Here is a 19,737-nt window from a genome sequence, read left to right as displayed (position 1 = left end):
AAAACATAATTGTCTAATTTAACCAAAACACTTTGCAAGTAAAATAAATTTAAAATGTCCCATATATTTATGATATTTAATCTTTATGATTGGTTACCAATGATAACTCGATAACCCCCGGGGAATGTTCTCTATTATTTTCTGAAATGGACAAAATGGACTTCAAGTAAAAAAATCCTCGATTTTTTCAAAAAAAACTCTTCATTTTGGAATCGTTTTATCCATCAGAAATAATTTGTATTGACTAACTTAAACTTGCCAGGGGCTGCTATTATTCCTTCACAATAACCTACGGTTGGCGTCAGAACGACACAGCATACAGGGGAGCTTAGTGAATCCGACTCCTAAAGTAGAACAAGTAAGCTGGAGACACAACAAAGACTAAAACCCCATTTACACGCGCAAAAAAATCGGCACGGCACGGCAAATTTTTGGCACCGTGCTGACAATTTTTGGGCACGGCACTCCCAATTATCGACGTGTAAACGTACCGGTCCCAAAAAAAATGTGGCACCAGTGCCCAATTTTTTAGGGGTGCCGAGACTACCTCCAGGAGGTAGTCTCGGCACGGGTAAATCGAGGCACCGTGCCGAAAACAAGTGTGACGCATGCGTTGTTTCTACGAAAACGGCGCCACTGCGTCATTCTCGCCCCAAGAGACTTTTAGTCACGTGGTCGGCGAAAAGAGTACAAAAAAAGAAGTTCTGGGGGATAAGAATGCCACCGAGGCAGAAGATAAGAGAAAGCTCCCGCTCTAAAAAAATCACCGTAAGTCAGCCACTTCCACCATCACCGCAAAGAGCCATTTATTTTTCAGACTTTTCAATCTTCTTCTTCTGATTTCGTCAACTCCTTTCAGATGTCGATTTGTTTTGCCCCTGAACACTCTTCATTATGTTGAATGGTCGACAACTCGTTCCTTTCCGATAAAATTCGCGTTTTGCACTGAAAGCACGATGAACTATCACAGCAAAACATTTTTCTGCCATTTCTCGGCAAGGAAACCGATGGAAAGTAGGGGTGCCAAGATAAAAATTGGTACCGTGCCTAGCAGGAGAGAACCTTCTTGTTTTGGTCGTGTAAATGGGCAGTGCCGTGCCAAAATGGTTTGGTCACGGTGCCAAAAATTTGCCGTGCCGTGCCGATTTTTTTGCGCGTGTAAATGGGGTTTTAATGCTGCTTGTGGTGTTTCCAAAGGAAAACAAGATTTACTAATTTATGCCAATTATGCATGTAAAAAATTGTGACAATAGAGCCTTTAGTAGGATATTAAAATGTTTGCATGGGAATTCTACACGTACAAAGCTGGTTAAAATTCAGATGCATGTATATCTGGAGATAAAGATTATTCCGTTTAAAGGGTGCGTGACGTTATGACGCGACAACATTCGTTCGTTTTGTTCGCTCGTATAGACACCTGAATCAGTAAAGAAATGTTGACCCATTGAAAAGCATAAACGATGCAACCAAAATGTTTACTGGGAAATTGGAAAAAAAATTGTCGTCTGTGCAGAATAAACATTATTATAAGACAGGTTGCATAAATCATGCGCTGTCGTCTACCCAAAATCCCATTTGGTCTTAGGCCATCCCCTTTTTTTTTTTCTCTGTTTAGCGTCGTCCGACCGACCCAGATTTTCGCGTTTTCAAAAAAAAAAAATTTATACAGAAGGTATAAAAGGCAATGACACATTATTTTAAATAATGTTTCATCCTTTTTACGCTGTTCTTGTTTGAGTTTAACCACGACGTCGATTTTTCCTTCCTCCATTGCCGCCATGTTGACTTTGTAACCATGTCTTCTTGTTTCCAGGCTCCACGGACATTATGCTGAGGTACCGGGCCTCCTAGTTCCAGACTCCTTATCCACTTTTTTTTTTGAATTTTTTTTTTAATTCCGACCGACCGACCCAAAATCAGAAAACACATACGACGATAAACGAAAAAAAAAAGGGGTGGCCTAATATCATTCATGGTTTATGCTTCTCACAGGGTCAACGTTTGTTCAATTTGGTGGATATTCATTCATTTGGTATACATTAATAATAATAATAATAATAATAATAAAAACAATAATAATAACAATAATAAAATATAATAATAATAATAATTATAATAGTAATAATTTTTTTTATTTTTTTATTATACAATAACTTTATTTCACGCCATTATTAAAAATACAAGCACCGATAAAAAGGACTAAGAATGATAATAATAATAATAATAATAATAATAGTAATAATAATAATAATAATAATAGTTGTAAATTATGTATGTAGGCAACCAGATTAGTCAGTTCAGACTCCATGCAGAGTCATGACCAGTCTTGCCACCAAAAAACCTCATTTTCACAGATAGAAATCAATCACTGGATCATTATTTTCTTTTACAAATTTATTCCTTCTTATGTGCATAAAATTGTCTGTGCAGAATTGTGCGCTTACAACAGTGTGCAGCTGATCTTAACATTTTCCAAAAACAGCTCTGTAGCTTTGACTAGTGATAAATATGCAACTTAAATCACGCTTTACATTTCTTGTTTACAATGAAAACCAACACAAATCCACTATTCTGAGTCTGTGCTGATCAGTACCGAAACCAACATGAAAATTACAATGTCATTTAGGTGTGGTTCTTGGTACAAGTTAATGATTTATACATCATATAAAATATATATGCACAGGAGAGGATGAGTGTCATATCAGAAGTACATTACAACACATTAAGTCCATCTTGACAGATGTCTAAACTATACCACAAGACGAGTCTGCAACAAATCAGAATAGGAAAAAAACTAAATGAGTTTACAATACAGGGCCGTACCTAGGATATTTTGTCTGTGGGGGCAAGTTTTCCTGGCAGGGGCAACTTGTTTTTTTTTTAGTTTAGTTTTCCTTTTTTTTCTTTAGTTTTTTAGTTTTCCTGGCAGGGGTAATTGTTTCATTGTTAGATGCCAATGCCAGGTGACTTCAAAGTAGCCAATGAAAGCACATGCTGTTGGGAAAAAATCCTAGTTCATAACAATTTGCTATGTTAACACTTATCCACAGGATAGTGATTTATCCACTGGATAGGACTATCCACTATGATTAACCTGGCTAGCCAGAGTGACAAAAAATGCCGATTTACATACTAGTTATGCAACGCTTTCGAGTGGTATACTATGGAATATCCCACGAGTCACTTGTATTTTCTCGGTATACACACGAGCCTTTAGGCGAGTGTGTATGCCAAGAAAATACAAGTGACAAGTGGGATATTCCATAGTATACCACGAGAAAGTGTTGTGTAACTATTTTATACCATGTCATAGAAAATACGCTTACTATATTTCGTCGAGAATACAGTCGCAGCGCACTATGGGAAGGTTGGGTTGAATACCGTCGAATATACAATGGCTTTCCTGTATTCTGATTGGCTGTATTTTCTATGGCATGGTATAAATACACATAATGCATGGCACATAATAGTTTGTTAAGAACTTTAAGCAACTTGTTTGTTCAACATGCAACTAACTGGTTAACAGTGACTGTCTATGCATGTACATTGTACCCATAGGCAAGTGAGCTGACGAGTTCCTAAAAACCTTCAACAAACTATGAGTTCCTGTATGCTGGTTAAAAGTACATCATATATACATGTTGTGGTTTAATTTTATCTTTGCTTTATAATGTTTCAAACTAGTTTGATTTGACCTGTTTGTTTCAGATTATTGGAATGAATATCAGACAATGAAAAAACCGGTTTGAAAAATTTTAAACCACAACATACAAACCTGTAGGCCCAGGGGGGGGGGGGGGGGGTACTCCGGCTACACAGCCAGCGGCGTCAGCCGCGAGTGAGCCTGCATCGATCTCTGCTAATTTTTTCACTTCTACCCCGGAAACCGCAGGAACACTGATAAGTCAATTAAGTTTCACCGAAAATAGAAGTTTGACAGGAACGTTGACAGCGAATAAGCCTGATAGTTTCAGATTTATCGGGAAAATTTCCAATGCAAACTTTCCATAATGTCGGTTGCGAATGCTACACCGAAGAAATAAAGCAAGCGTCGAAAAAAACCTCTTCTTCCTTTGGTTAGAGATTTCTGCCGACTGTGTGTGTGTTCATTAAAAGTCCACTGATGGAGAGTCTGCTCGTGTAATCGCAACAGAAAATTTCTTTCAAGCGTCAAAGCAGAAAGGTTTCGCCGGTGTTATCCTCGCTTAACTGTGCTAATATGTTGGTTTACAAGTGACAGCCTCCGCGAATAAATCCGATTGAGTTTGCCAGGCTTGTGCACGGAAAATAAGAAATATGCACGAGCTGAATTCGTTTGTAGCTAAAGCGCTGCGGAAAGGGAAATCGAATGCGAAAAAAGCGAAGACCGAATTAAGCGAAACGGCGAGTACATCTCGGTTCATCAACAACCTTTTAACAGCGTATCCTGCTCCTTTTTTAGGTTAGCAGAAACAGACTAGAACTTCGCTGAAACATTAGAAATACACACACTCGACTCTCTCTCCATAATATTGTTGTTTGTTTACGACTGATTTGCGACAACCCGCGTCAAATTAAACTGAACGACTCCATGGGGATCTGATCGCACCTCATCAAACGAAACAGATTGACAGTTTTCTCACCTTTCTCGCCTTTCGGCCAATGGTATTTCACTTTGCTCAGGCAAAGCAGAAATGAAAAATATACAGAGATCAAAGCAGGCTCACTCCCCGCCTTATCGCTACGCTCGCCACTCGCGTGTGCCCCAAGGTATATTCGCGCGTGCCCCAACGTGAGCCTGCTCGCAGGCTAGCTTGTAAATGACGGGGATGATCGAAGCATTTTTTTGGGTTTAAAATTTTCGATTACGGGAGTTTTTTGGGTTGGAAAATCTGGCAAGTATTTTTTTGGGTGACTTGATTAATATAGGGGATTTTTTTGGTTATTAAAAACGAACTAAAGTGCCCTGGCACGGCCTTGGCGTTTTTATATGGTATGATGAATAAACAAACACGAGCGTTCAATTTTTATGGTTTTCTTTGCGTTAGATTACTGCCCCTCCTGGCAATTTAGGGGTAATTTGACAAGGGATTTTTTTGGGTAATGTCGCAAGACTCAGGGATTTTTTTGGGTCCTGAGTTTTGCCTCCATTCGATCATCCCCGTCATTTACAAGCCGGAGTACCCCCCTGGGCCTGTAGGCTCGATTTCAAGCCATTTTGGGAGTGGTGTGAAACGCAGGCTCATAAAATGGCTGGAAATCATGCCTAACACACCTGTAGCCTACAGGAATAAAATTAAACTAAAGAACTCCTGGTTAGTTATATAAGTGAGCACTCGATGAGGTTGTGTAATATTTGACAGTGCTCACCTGGAAATATAAAATCCAGTTCACAATTAATTGCTGATTCATTTACCAGAACTGTCTCTAGGACATATGCATCTGTCTGCCTCAGGGATATCCTTCATCACTGATTCAGCATGTCTGCCACAGCCTTGAATTGCATGTAAACAAGGAGAAAAATAATGAGAAGTGAAGCAGAACACAATTGAACTTTCTTAGGAATATTTTGATTTCTCCTGTATTATAGAAAAATTTAATCTTAATCTAGGTTTTAGTAATATTTGCAAATAAAAATCAGCGATAATAATTTCGAATGACGTTTTGATGAATCGTTCATCATTTTTAAATTCTAAAAGTCAGGTTCTTATGAGTTCTTTATATATTGAGAATGCATGTGAAAGTCTTGTTGCATATGATTAAAGACTCTACAATATGGAATGTAGGAAGTGTTAATTAAGAACTGAATAGCTTGGCTTTAATTGAGTCAGACTGAGTGTACAGTTTAGATTTCATTTCTTGGATGAGGAGCATTTCGTAAATGTAGATTAAGCATTCAAATTTCCCGCAACATTTCTTCAGGATGGTAAATTGTTCGTTAAGATCTTTGTTAATAAATTTTCCTAATTTTTATCATATTTTATATTATAGTTTGATACATATATACATGCATAGTAGGTCCACATCAGCCCTTTGGCTGCCAATTACCAACCTAATTTTGAACCTACTTATCACATAAAGCATGATGATGATGATGATGATGATGATGATGATTATGATTATGTAATGTTTTTGATATGTACCGGAAAATGTGACAAGCAATGTTGAGAGTTTCTGAGTCGCTTTAAGTTTTGAGAATTGTTCTTTCCACCATCTTGGTGTGCACATGATCCATGATATTTTGTGTCTGTTAAATCATTTAATATTTATTTTATGCACCTAAGTTGAATTGGTGTTCAAAGGAAACATCAAAATTATGTGCAAAAATACACACATTTGTACAATCTTGGGTCTATACTAAAGGAAATACATTATCAGACTTTCGGACCCTGAACACTGTTCTTCAATAAAAAGAGGCAGTGAGCATGTTTGCGAGTAGGGTGCAAATCAAATTGCTTGATCAATGAACGCAAACACACGCCTGATCGATCGATACTTGTCTTGTATCTTCTTGTATCCTGCTTCTGCGACGCCGTCGTCAGTTCGTGCTTTATTTACAAATGACTAATCCACAAAATTAGCATTTTAAGGAACACACTCTTGTTGTCTCCTCTGGAAATCCAAGATCTGGAACTCCCCCATGCCCTCGGAATTCTAATTCAAAGAACCCCCCCTTGCCCTCGGAATTCCAAAAAGCCGTCCATCGTGGTGTATGGATATTTTCTGGAACTGCCCATTCTGCTGTTTCAAGTATATGTGACGCGTGAATTTGGTTTTTCTTTGATACCCTTTTAGGAGTCAGTGACTTCAAGCAATGTTTAACTTATTTGATTTGAGAATTTTCTCTCTGTTGTGGTCCAAAAGAGGTTATGATTTGTCACTAGGTTATATAATCATTAATTTTACACTTGCTTTCAGTGACAGTGGCTAAATATCTTTGGACATCCATCTTACATACAAAACAAAGTGATCTGCATGTCGCACAGTTCACATATCAGCATGCTTATTTAAACGTGTTATATTCTCGCCTACCCTTGCATCAGGAGCGCGGTCAAAAGCACGGTAAGCCTGGCAAAACCCGGCCTGGCCGGGCTTTCCGACCTTTATGCCACGTTAGCCGTTGGATCATGTATGTTTATTGAAATTCTTTCCGCCGTGTGTGTGACGTCCGTTACACGAATTCTTGCCTATAATTTCGCTCAGGAATTGAAATAATCTCCAAACCCTTTAGGTTGCAAATTATAAGACTGTTGTAGATTGTGGATTTTTCACAGTGAATTTCCCAGGGAAATGTTATTCAACATTTCTTGTTGGCACTGATCTAATTGCAAGCTCAGTAAACTGTTCATGAAGTTCATGTGCACAGTTAGTAAAATACCGAGGTTAATCGGGAATGCATTTAATTTTTTCTACAGGCTTAAAAGAACAACGAGGAAATCTTCAATTCTAAACTGGACAATCTAGAGAGAACTGAACTTTATCATTCATCTCATGCATCAGAAGACATGCTAGCAGCTAAGTCTGTTTCTTCCTAATGTCTGAGTCAGAAACCATTTAGCCACAAGTTTTGAAGTGTTGAATTTATATGCCAGTTCAAGGAATATTAATGTTAAGACATTGTTATGAATGCGCAAAGGAATTTAATGAAAGTGTTAAGTCATCCGAAAAGTGTTGACCGAATAAAAATATATATATGTTACAATTGAGTCAGAGAGTGTTTGCAAAAAGTTAATTTTCTGAGTTTAAAGCATGCTTATACAGTACCGCTCAAATGTAAGTTGACAGTCCCTCGAGCCTCGATCCTCGAGCCTCGAGACTCGATCCTCGAAACTCGAAAATTTCGAGTTTCGAGTCTCGAGGCTCGAGGATCGAGTCTCGAGTCTCGAGGATCGAGTCTCGAGTCGAGAAAAATAATGAGCTTGTCGCTTGAATGATTCCTCGAGAATAAAATTGCTCAAGCGGGCCGCACTCTCGAAAGTTGTACTATGGAAGCCAGCGTGCCGGCTACTCATCTCTGCTGTAGCAACGCGCGCTTGGTCGTTTAATATTTCGAACCGTCCCAAAAAGTTCGAAATAGGAGCTCGAAACCGTCGATAGTGAATGAATTGGGGGAAAATCGAACCAGAAGTAACCGAGTTGGACAAATACAACCTGCGTTCAGGCGATCCTAGGGCAAACATGAAACACGTGTGCAATGTCACGCATACGATTGTTTGTGTTATGATTTAGGATACAAATATTAAACCTTAAAGTTCACTCAGTCATTTAGTTTTCTTTTGAAAAACGCAGTTACGTGTGTATGAAAGAATCTAAATCGGATACTTGCGTGCGGGGTTGTGTTACATTTATTTGCGCTGGAGTTTATTCGAAAGGTTTCAAATTACTTTTGACATATGCAAATTTTGCCAACTTTTATAACTGTGCCGCTTTAAAAAAGAAAAATTTGTATATCTTCTCTAAAGCTGTAATAATGATTAACGCCGATATCTGTGTTATAAATGAAGACAAGTTTCATTCAAGAGAATTTAGGTTTTAAGAATTTTATGCCAAATTCACAAAAAATAAAACACGCTCATTTCAAGCTAGACGCGATGGCGCGACATAAGTCTCTGTCTTGCCATTTATTTTCGGAAGGCTTCACGGCTTCGATGTTTTTCACGTGAAATGTTTCGTTTGCCGTCTACAGAATTTTTACAACTTAAATTTAAGAACCGGTTTTATTTACGGAAACTTTTGTCTGAATTTCAGTGGCGACCAGAAAGAGACGTCTGAAATTCAGGCTTCTGAAACTTGCTTGCGCGATTTTGTCGGTTCTAATTTCTACGGCTCAGCTTACAAGATTCGTGGAATTTACATCGTTTCGCATCGAATGCTTCAGATGCTGAATTACAGAACATTTTGTGAAAGAAAATAAATTTGTAGTTTTATTTGCGAAAACTCAGGATGAACTTGTAAACCAATAACTGAAATATCTTCGTGGTTGAAAACATGCACTTACGGCGGGTTGAAACATTGACAAGGGAGAGCACAAGTTTGAACTACAGATTCTTTTCACGTCCTTTTCTAAATTTAATTCGGCGATCACGGCTTTCAAGGACGAGTTTGTTTCAATACTTTTAGGTAAGTAGACGGAATTACGATCGGCGCTAATATATCGTACTGTCGAATGTTACATGTCGGGGAAGGTTTATATTTCATGCGCCGAAGGTGGACGCGAAACACTTGTACATGAGGTGCGAGCGGCTTTTATTCTTTCCTCGAGAAATAAATCGTTTCCTCGAAAGCCTTTCGAGTTATGAATATTCGAGACCGCCCTGTTTCTCGATCCTCGAGACTCGATACTCGAGACTCGATCCTCGAGACTCGAAACTCGACATGGTCGAGTTTCGAGTCTCGAGGATCGAGTTTCGAGGATCGAGTCGAGACTGTCAACTTACATTTGAGCGGTACTGTACAGTGAAACCCTGATATAACGATCTTCGATATAACGATATTTCCGATATAACGATGAATACGTTATGTCCCGGCAATAGTAAAATGTATGGGACGGAACCCCGATATAACGATTCCTCGATATAACGATATAATTTTACTGCCCCCTTGGCATATCATTATATCGGGGTTCCACTGTATTGCTTGGCCAGTCTGGCTAAAGCCTGGCTTTCAGGCCATATCCTGACCACGGTTTCCCTGGTCTGGCCAGGCCGGGCTTGCCCTGTGGCCGCGGCTTCCCCGGATTTTTTATCCCTTGGCTAGCCCGGCCAATGCCCGGCTTCTGGCCGCGCTCACCCCCGCTTTTAGGCCGGGCTTTCATCCCGGCTTTCCCCGGTCTGGCCGGGTTCCTGATGCAAGGGTAGCCAGAGCGAGGCGTGGAAACGAGAATTAAGTGTTAGTAAAAATTCAAATAAGGACGCTATCAGTAGCAACCAACACTTATCACTAGAAGCTACTCGAAGTTCGAACTAAAGGGATTTTATAGAACCAGAAAACACAAACAATTGTAAGTACGTTTGTTTCGAATTCGCGTTTATAAGAAAGCTTGTACAAACAGTGACTTGTGTATTTCGAATATTGTGTGGTTCCAGAAAATATCCATACCCCCACCACGGAGGGAATTGGAAATTCCAGAGGGGTGGGGGGGGGGGTCAAGGGCCCAGGAAAATCGGAAGAGGGGGGGTTGCCAATGAAATTACGTTTCCAGACGGTCAAGTTTGATGCAGTGCAAACTAGTTTCAAAATTGTTTCTTACCTACTCTATAAATTTTTTACATAGCAAAAATAGCATCTTGGGTTCTTGAATCACAATCGTTTTACATTTAAAAGGGGTTTTCTTTCTCTTGAAAGCACACTGAAAGCAAATAATTTCACTGAAATCATCCATGTTCGTTTGTGTGGATGCGGCCGCCATTACTTGTTACCAGTCTCCCAAAACTTGTCACGTGGTTTGAAAGAAATGCACTGGTGACAAGCGCTGCTTATTTCACGTTCGATCGAAGGTTTATTAGCGATGAAAATAGTGTAATGATGTCAGAAACTTGAGATTAACTTGTTTTAATTTGTTATTTCTGGCTATTTGTTTGTAATTTTACTGTTAAATTTTGCTTTCTCAGCGAGCATTAGTGATCACGTCTATGGTGAAACGTTTATATCAACACTTTTCAAATCTGTGTTCTGATTTAGCCGTTTTCAAAAGCGATTGGAATGAAAAGGGATGGATGGTTATACATACTACTTATTAACCGAGAGTGAGGTCATTACAGGGGAATCTCAGACCGAGGCCTTGATGTATTGACCGAGCGACAGCGAGGTCAATACATCAAGTGCGAGGCCTTTAAGCACTATATGGCCTTTATATGGCCTTTAAGCACTATTCAAAAAAAGAGTATAATCAAGGGAAAAAACACTGGAGGTAAAACTCGCTCTCGCTCTCTGTGGCTCTCTTCGCCGCTCATACTAAAGAAGTATATATTATATTTTTCTTTCAGTTATTGAAAAGATATTTATATTTTGTCAGCATTTTTTGTTGTTTTTGCCCCCTCACTAGTAGCTTTTACTCCCAACTAAAAAAACTGTCGAGCCGAGAAAAATTTTCATAATGCCCGGTCATTACAAGAAAATAATGCCCGCTCAGCAGCCAATCAGAGCGCGCGTACTATTGTAGCCATATAATAAATCAAGGTAATTATTTTGACAAGTGACTACCAGATATTATGTCTGTTTACTTTTGAGGAAATTTCTGTATTTTGTCTTCAACAGTACATGTATGTATTACATGTATTTTCCGATTGATCGGTTATACACTGTAACTGTTTACAAGAGAGGTGGCCTAAAATTTAGAGCATTGTACAATAATCTTCAATTATCTTTTTTCCAGAGGGGATGGGGGGGTATGCAATATACTTTTGGAAATTCCGGAGGGGTGGGGAGGGGGGCTTTTCTTAACAAAAACGGAAATTCCGGAGAGGTGGGGGGGTCTTACATGAAATTCACTCCGTGGTGGGGGTATGGATATTTTCTGGAACCACACATTATAATTGCAGTTGACTATGACTCTGATTCACTACTATTGATCAAATGTAGTGCAAATAAAATTCAGAGTTCTTTAAATCACTGGTGTATCTTCGAATCTTTAATAAAAGTACCGCTACAGACGAGAGCGTGAAACACAAACAAAGCAGATTTTTAGTTGAGTGAGGCACAAGGGAAGTTTGGTGAGAAGGTTTTGACGTCAAAAGGACATGGTTGTCAAGGGCAATTTGCTGTGTTTCCAATGGTAACAAATTTGCATTTTAAACTGTCTACAGCGTCTTGCTCGACAAATATCCACTTCAAATATCAAGTGCAATACTATATTACGCTTTAAAATAATAATAATAAACACAGAGTCCAATATAAAAGGAACAAATAATGAAACACGTTGTGTCTTAGCTACTAAACCTTGACGGTAACGGATTTGTGTTAAGAGTTGAACGTTGTGTTCAACAGCACGTACGAAACCACGATGTCGAAAGATGAAAGTCAAAAGACAGCCGCTATGCACGTAACACTGAAAGCGGTACGATCCTCGAGAAATTTCAATTTTGGCTAGTAAATTTATTAATGAGCAAAGTTCCTGGGCGACTTCAAGCTTGTTAAAGCAGGTTAAAGTTTAATAAACTTTACCCTCGTCCTGGACTAAGCCGTGTCAAGTCATCCTCACCCAAAAGATAAACTTCTTCAGGTTCATCAAAATTACTTACCTTTCCAAGTTGTCTTTTGACAATTGTCACACTTAACCTTGAAACACATCTTGATCGTCTTGAAATCGAAACTGTTCTCACAGTGCAGCAGCCTCGACAGCCAAGAAAACGATGAAAGATCAGATCATGGGACGACCATGAGACAGATCATACACACTGCATCAGAAGTGACAGAAGCTTCTGGAAAGCGCTGACTCATCATCGCGACGCTCGCCCCAGGGTCTTCTCGGCGGTGATCCCAAGTTTGATATACAAAAATATGGGCAATACAAGCTGTGTGGTAAATTCCCTACATATTTAACGTTTTCTTAAAAAAATTAATCGGCAGCCTCGAGAGCCCAGGAAATGATGAAAGATCATGGGACATTCTCATGGCGCTGACTCATGCTGGAGATATTAGCTGTACAAGCTACTCTGAAATCCAAGGGTAAAAAAAACATGATGATGATGATGATGATGATGGCGCTTACAGCTTCACCCCAAGGTCTTCTCGGCGGTGCTCCGAATCGAAGTTCCTAAAGCATCTGCTGTGGTTAAGTTTTAGCCTAAATTTCAGACGTTTCCTCTGATATGTACGGCGTCTTAATTTACGACATTTATTAGTGGACATCAGACACATAGTCATTGGTCTCAAGCAGAACTTCACAAATTATTGTCACAAGCAAAATATTCCGGTCAAGTTTTCCCAATTCCTCGGTTCATGTTTCGCCGAAGAAGACAAAATAACATTAATACTACAGTGAGTACCCAGTTTCTTCGCGGTTATTATTGTTTTGCGAGGATATGCAAGAAAGACTAGTGTTCTCATTCTAGAACATTTGCCTTTTTCAGGGTTTTTCTTCTGAAACAGATTTACTGATCAGGGCCAAGTTGTTCAAAGGGTAGATCACGCTAGGTAACGCTATCCACCGAGTAAAATCGCTATCCAGTGGACAACTGTCATACAAAACCTGCCTCACTATAACGTTTTCCACCCTTTAAACAACTGGGGCCTGGTCGTTTACTCCCGAGAAAGACGTCGTCTCCCTGGAGTAAGTAGCCTGCGTAGCGAGTGCGATACAAAGAATAAACGGCACGCAATGCATGCAGAAGCGATGACGTTTCATCAGGAAATTTGTCAAAAAATTAACATAAATAAAAGTAGCTGACAACTTGTGTTTTAAATTATTGTTTTTCAATATGGAGTGAGGAAAATTGGCACAAGTAACAATGTATGGCACAGTAGAGAGTTTGGTCACAAAATGAGACAGCGTGGGAGCATGGAAGTGGTGGTGGGGGGGGGGGGGGGTGAGAGAAACACTTACAGCTTGCATTATCTGACATAAGAAGAAATGTTTGACTTAGTAATTGCGCAAATTAGCATTGTGTGGATCTGTTGAAATTCAATGCAGTCGAACCTCGCTATTCGAACACGGTTAATTCGAAGTCTCCGTTATTTCGAGCTTAGATCGATTTCCCTTGGATTTACCCTTATGTTTAAAGTCATTTACTATCAGCTATTTCGAACTCGGCTATTTCGAACTGAACCTTCTTTCCCTAGATCTAAAATCAACCCCGTTCTTTCGAACTTGTCAAGAACAGAAAAGGTCAGAGCACAGATAGAAACGTTTTGCATTTTATTTGAACTCATGGAGCGGTTCACACTTGAGTGTCGAAAGTAATTCGCATTTGTTTTGGTTTTGCATGACTACGCCTAGTGACTAGTTTAAAACACTCGCACAACTTTTTCAGCCAATCAAAAGTGAAGCCAAAACCAATCGTGACTCGCTCGCGCACGTTTTCCCGCGCTTCGTGTCGGCTACATGTCTTAATTCGAGTTTTGATTGGATCACTGCATCGTTTGCGTCCTTTGTGATTGGCTAGAGCTAGTGATTACTTTGGTTTTACGACACTCAATTGAAAACTGCTCTATTACGAATTGATGTCTTGACAATACTTGACTTACGTGCAGTATCCATTACCGCTCAGTAAGGAATTCCAAGAAAATGTTATTCAATTACGCACAATGACAATACAATAATACAATGTTCTCTATTATTTTCTAAAATGGACAAAATGGACTTCAAGTAAAAAAATCCTTGATTTTTCAAAAAAAACTCTTCATTTTGGAATCGTTTTATCCATCAGAAATAATTTGTATTGACTAACTTAAACTTGCCAGGGGCTGCTATTATTCCTTCACAATAACCTACGGTTGGCGTCAGAACGACACAGCATACAGGAGAGCTTAGTGAATCCGACTCCTAAAGTAGAACAAGTAAGCTGGAGACACAACAAAGACTAAATGCTGCATGTGGTGTTTCCAAAGGAAAACAAGATTTACTAATTTATGCCAATTATGCATGTAAAAAATTGTGACAATAGAGCCTTTAGTAGGATATTAAAATGTTTGCATGGGAATTCTACACGTACAAAGCTGGTTAAAATTCAGATGCATGTATATCTGGAGATAAAGATTATTCCGTTTAAAGGGTGCGTGACGTTATGACGCGACAACATTCGTTCGTTTGTTCGCTCGTATAGACACCTGAATCAGTGAAGAAATGTTGACCCATTGAAAAGCATAAACGATGCAACCAAAATGTTTACTGGGAAATTGGAAAAAAAATTGTCGTCTGTGCAGAATAAACATTATAATAAGACAGGTTGCATAAATCATGCGCTGTCGTCTACCGAAAATCCCATTTGGTCTTATCATTCATGGTTTATGCTTCTCACAGGGTCAACGTTTGTTCAATTTGGTGGATATTCATTCATTTGGTATACATTAACTTACGAAGGTGTTTTCTTGATTACGAAGCTTTCCACGAGGCCGAAGGTAACTTCAGTGACAAAATCGACTGTATATTGCCGAAGGTAAACAAGCTGGAGGACATAGATACAAAACTGGAAAGGACGGTGTTATCGCCAACGTGAAAGCATTAGAAGAAAAAGTGAACCATTTAAGCGTCGATTTGCAAGAGATTAAAGACGCACAAGCCAAACATGGCGAGAAGATTAAGGCGTTAGAAGAAAGCAGTCAGTTCAATGACGACAGATTGAACACCGCAGAAGCGAACATTGAAAAGGCCAAAGTGGTTTCAAAAGAGTACACGGATGCAGTAAAAAAAGATTTACTCTATCTCGAAACCTACAGCAGGCGTGAGAATTTAAAATTCGCTGGAATCCCTGAACAACTTATGGAAGTCGAAGGCAGCGAACCAGCAACCGCAGAAGATACACGGAAAGTGCTGCAAGATTTTCTTCAGGAGCAATTGGGGATTACAAGCCCTGAACGCATAGAGTTTCAACGAATCCACCGGCTTGGAAAGAAAAAAGAACGTCCAAGAATGATTATCGCTAGATTCTTACGCTATGGCGACAGGGAGAGAATAATTCGCGAAGCTTTCAAGTTGAAAGATACCGATTACAAAATCTACGAAGACATCCCTCAAGAGCTTTTAGATGAGAGGAAAAAGCTGCTTCCAGTTCTGCGCAAAGCCAAAAAGGAAGGAAAACGCGCCTTTTTTAGTAAGGCTCAGCCCGACAAACTCATTATTAACGGACAAATCTATTCACCATAAACAGTTTATTTATTTGGCTAAGAAGATGTTATGTTAATTTCTGTCGCTCTTCCAGAAACTGTCAGCGTATCTGTATAAAACATGTGCGTAAGTTAACTCGATAAGGAATAATAATTACATTGTTAAAATAGAATAGCTGTCCTGATTAGGCGACACAATTAGCTTTATCGTGATTCGATCTAGGATGGTCCATACAGTTCCTCTTCTGGGACCCGAGGTAAGTGCTGCTTTATGCAGTTTTTTCTTGATTATTTCTGTCAGTGTTTTGTTGTATTTAATAGGTTCTTTTGTAGTTTTGTTCTATTTTTTTCGTCTGTCTGCATCTAATTTCCACGTTCAGATCCGGTGGCGTGTATCTAAAACAATTATCTCACTTTCTCTCAAAGAGACAGGTCTTGAATACTGTAGTATCATATCATGATCGCATTCAACAATGCCAAATTTAAAATCGTTTCGCTTAATGTTCGGGGTCTTCGCTCTCCAACTAAAAGGAAAGCAGTTTTGACATGGTTGAAAAATCAAAATGCGGATATCGCTTTTCTACAGGAGACATATAGTACCAAGGCAGTTGAAAACTTTTGGAGTTCCCAATGGGACGGCAATCTCTTTTTTGCGCATGGCACCGAACACGCCCGTGGAGTTCTAGTCTTAATTAAAAAAGATTTGGAATTTGAGTTGAAACAATCAAAGTGTGATATCAATGGTCGATTCATCCTCCTTGAGGCAATTATACAGGACTTCAAATTTTATCTTTGCAATATTTACTCACCGAATAATTCAAAGGAACAAGTCGATTTCTTCACTAACGTTAAAAATCTTCTGCAGGAGAATATTTCGGAAACGAATCCGCATATTATTTTGGGTGGCGATTTTAATATGATTTTTGATACTAGTTTAGACTGTTTTGGAGGAAACCCAAAAATTAAAGATTGTGTAAAAATAGTTAATGATATCATGGTTGAGAATGATTTAGTCGATATTTGGAGAATTCGTAATGTGGGAAAAAAACGATTTACCTGGAGAAATAGCTCTTCAAAGCTTCAAAGGCGACTTGATTTTTGGCTTGTGAGCGATAATTTGCAGGATGATGTCAAGACATCTGAAATAGGCCCTTCTATCAAAAGCGATCATTCGTCAGTTTCTCTTGTTATAGATAGTGTTGCGGAGCAAAAACATGGACCCTCCTTTTGGAAACTTAACACCAGCCTTCTTGAGGATCCCGAGTATGTACAGATGATAAACACCGAATATTATAATTGGCTGAATGAGTTTCAAGAAATTTCAGACAAAAGGGTGTTATGGGATTTAATCAAGTATAGGATACGCCAAGTCTCGATTGGATACAGCAAGAAAAAACAGAAAGAAAGGACAACTGCTTTTAAGAAATTGGAAGAGGATCTTAAAAAAGCCGAAGAACGTTGTGATCAGGATCCAACAAACCAAAATATTCAGAATCGAGAAGAATTAAAGCAAAAGTATGAGTCAATGTACGACTACATCACCCAAGGTGCGATGATAAGATCTCGTGTCAACTGGTATGAGCAGGGTGAGAAAAACAATAAATACTTCTTAAATTTGGAAAATTTTAAAAAGGGAAGGAGTGTCATAAGAAACCTTAATATAAATGGAACAGATGATTTTACCACAGACCCCAAAATAATAATGAAGGAAATTCGAGAGTTTTATTCAGACCTTTATTCGGAAAGGGTGTCAGACGAGGAGGCTGCCGCTGCATTTTTAAACAGAGCCGATATACCGAAAATAAACGAGGACCTCAAATTATCTTGCGAAGGTCTTTTAACTGTGAATGAGACTTACAACGCTCTTTTAACCTTTGCGGATAACAAAACCCCAGGGAACGATGGGTTACCAGCAGAATTTTATAAGCGGTTCTGGCCCCTACTTGGGAAACAGCTGACTCAATGTTTAAACTATTCCTTTGAATACGGTCAACTGTCGAGTTCCCAATCACAAGCTGTTATCACCTTGATACAAAAGAAAGACAGAGACAAGCGCTTTGTGAAAAATTGGCGACCTATATCTCTTATGAATGTGGACGCTAAAATTGGGTCTAAATCTATTGCAAGGCGAATCTGCAAAGTGTTACCCACTATTATTCACTCGGATCAATGTGCATATGTTAAGGACAGATTGATATCAGACGCCCTTCGCACCATAGATGACGTTATGTGGTACACAGAAATCAATAAAATTCCCGGCTGGTTAGTTGCTATTGATTTTGAAAAGGCTTTTGACTCGGTGAATGTGGAATTTTTAATTAAGGCATTAGAAGCATTCAACTTTGGCCAGACTTTTATCAAATGGATAAGAACCTTTTACAATGGAGCAAAAAGCTGTGTTATAAACAATGGGTTCACTTCACACTATTTTGATCTTCAGCGAGGAGTACGACAAGGGGATCCACTCTCCCCGTACCTGTTTATTGTTGTTATGGAAGTACTGTCGATATCCATACGAAAAGATGTGGAAATAAAAGGATTAGTGGTAGACGAGAAAGAAATTAAGCTCACTAGCTTTGCGGATGATCTTACGACGTTTTTGAAGGACATAGATTCTCTACACAAATTAATGCATAAGCTTAAGCTTTTCGGTAGCTGCTCAGGCCTCAAACCCAACATCGCAAAAACGGAGGTATTACGACTGGGTCCATCACAAAAGGATGTGGACATATACAGTATTCTTAATATTCCTAAACCGTTAGAACCGCCCAAAATTCTGGGGGTCTATTTCACGTACGATAACCGACTTAGGGATAGGCTTAATTTTGAAAATCATATTAAGTCGGTAAAGAAATTACTGGCTCAATGGAGGAGAAGAAACCTTACTATTCTGGGCAAAATCCAAGTAATAAAGTCGCACATAATCCCAAAATTTTTGTATCGTCTAACCAATACAACTGCCTCAGAAACTATTGTAAAAGAAATCAACAAAATAATGTTCAATTTTATATGGAATGGGCAAGATAAAATAAAACGTCTCGCAATAATAAACGATATCGACAAAGGGGGATTTAGGATGACTCACCTCGAATCGGCAATTGAAGCTCAAAGAATTCTGTTTTTGAAGAGATATGCTAATGATGAGAACCGCTCCTGGAAATACATTCTAGATTCTTGTTTAAAGAATGTGGGAGGAAGCTTTCTCCTGAATTGTAACTTCGATGTTTCTTCTCTCCCCGTTACTATTCCTTGCTTCTACAAGGAATGCCTTAAGTCCTGGACTACCTTGATGGAGTGGGATAACGAAACTTTAAACGGAGTGTTGGAACAGCCAATATGGAACAATAAACTTATTTGCATCCAAAACAAATCGGTCTATTACCCAGAGCTGATAAAGATGGGAATTTTAACAATTAGGAATATGCTAACTGAATCAGGAAACTTCCTTTGTTTTAATGAGTTGAAGCAGAAAGAAACAACATTAACAACGGCTAATTACTTTCTTTGGTTGGGAATCGTTCACTCCCTTCCTGGCGAGTGGCGAAGGATGATTAAGGCGGGCAATATCGGTTCATTTTCTCAACCTACACAGCCAAGGAATCTTTGTTCCGATCAGATACGTGTCAAGCTTGATGAAAATAATGTGTTTGAAATTCAAGCTTTAACTAGTAAACAAATATACAAAAAACTTGTGACCAAGAGAACAACAGAGCCAACAAGCAAAGCCAAGTTTACAGCTATCTTTTCCGAAAACAATTTGGACTGGGCAAATATCTATAAAATTTCGTTCAACTCGACACTTGATACGAGAACTAGAGCGTTTCAACTCAAAATACTTCACAGAATTCTTTTCACCAATTTATCTCTTTTTAAGATGAAAATATCCGCCACTCCACTTTGCACCTTTTGTGACTTGGAGAGCGAAACCCTTGAGCACCTTTTCGTGGACTGTGAATATGTGAAATCATTCTGGGAAGCTTTCACTGCTTGGGTTAA

General features: G+C 39.0%; 1 protein-coding gene and 1 long non-coding RNA gene across 2 annotated transcripts; one reads left to right on the top strand and one right to left on the bottom strand.

Annotated features, from left to right (window-relative positions):
• Window positions 1-2,376: 2,376 nt before the first annotated feature.
• Window positions 2,377-12,414, bottom strand: LOC144659746 (uncharacterized). The gene is made up of 3 exons (XR_013571955.1): window positions 12,219-12,414; window positions 5,350-5,473; window positions 2,377-2,767 (listed from the first exon to the last, which is right to left on the bottom strand). It is a non-coding gene; the product is annotated as an uncharacterized LOC144659746 (long non-coding RNA).
• A 2,461-nt stretch (window positions 12,415-14,875) lies between these two features.
• LOC144659258 (uncharacterized) lies at window positions 14,876-15,781 on the top strand. Its single transcript, XM_078519684.1, has 2 exons — window positions 14,876-14,945; window positions 15,075-15,781. The coding sequence occupies exons 1-2, from the start codon at window positions 14,876-14,878 to the stop codon at window positions 15,779-15,781; spliced, it is 777 nt and encodes a 258-aa protein (XP_078375810.1).
• The last annotated feature ends 3,956 nt before the right edge of the window (window positions 15,782-19,737 follow it).

The sequence above is a fragment of the Oculina patagonica genome, chromosome 7, assembly GCF_052425735.1.
Source record: "Oculina patagonica isolate OP01 chromosome 7, crgOcupat, whole genome shotgun sequence".
Classification (NCBI taxonomy): Eukaryota; Metazoa; Cnidaria; class Anthozoa; order Scleractinia; family Oculinidae; genus Oculina; species Oculina patagonica.
Note: the sequence above shows the minus strand (reverse complement) of the source record. Positions and strands in the feature narration are given on the sequence as shown.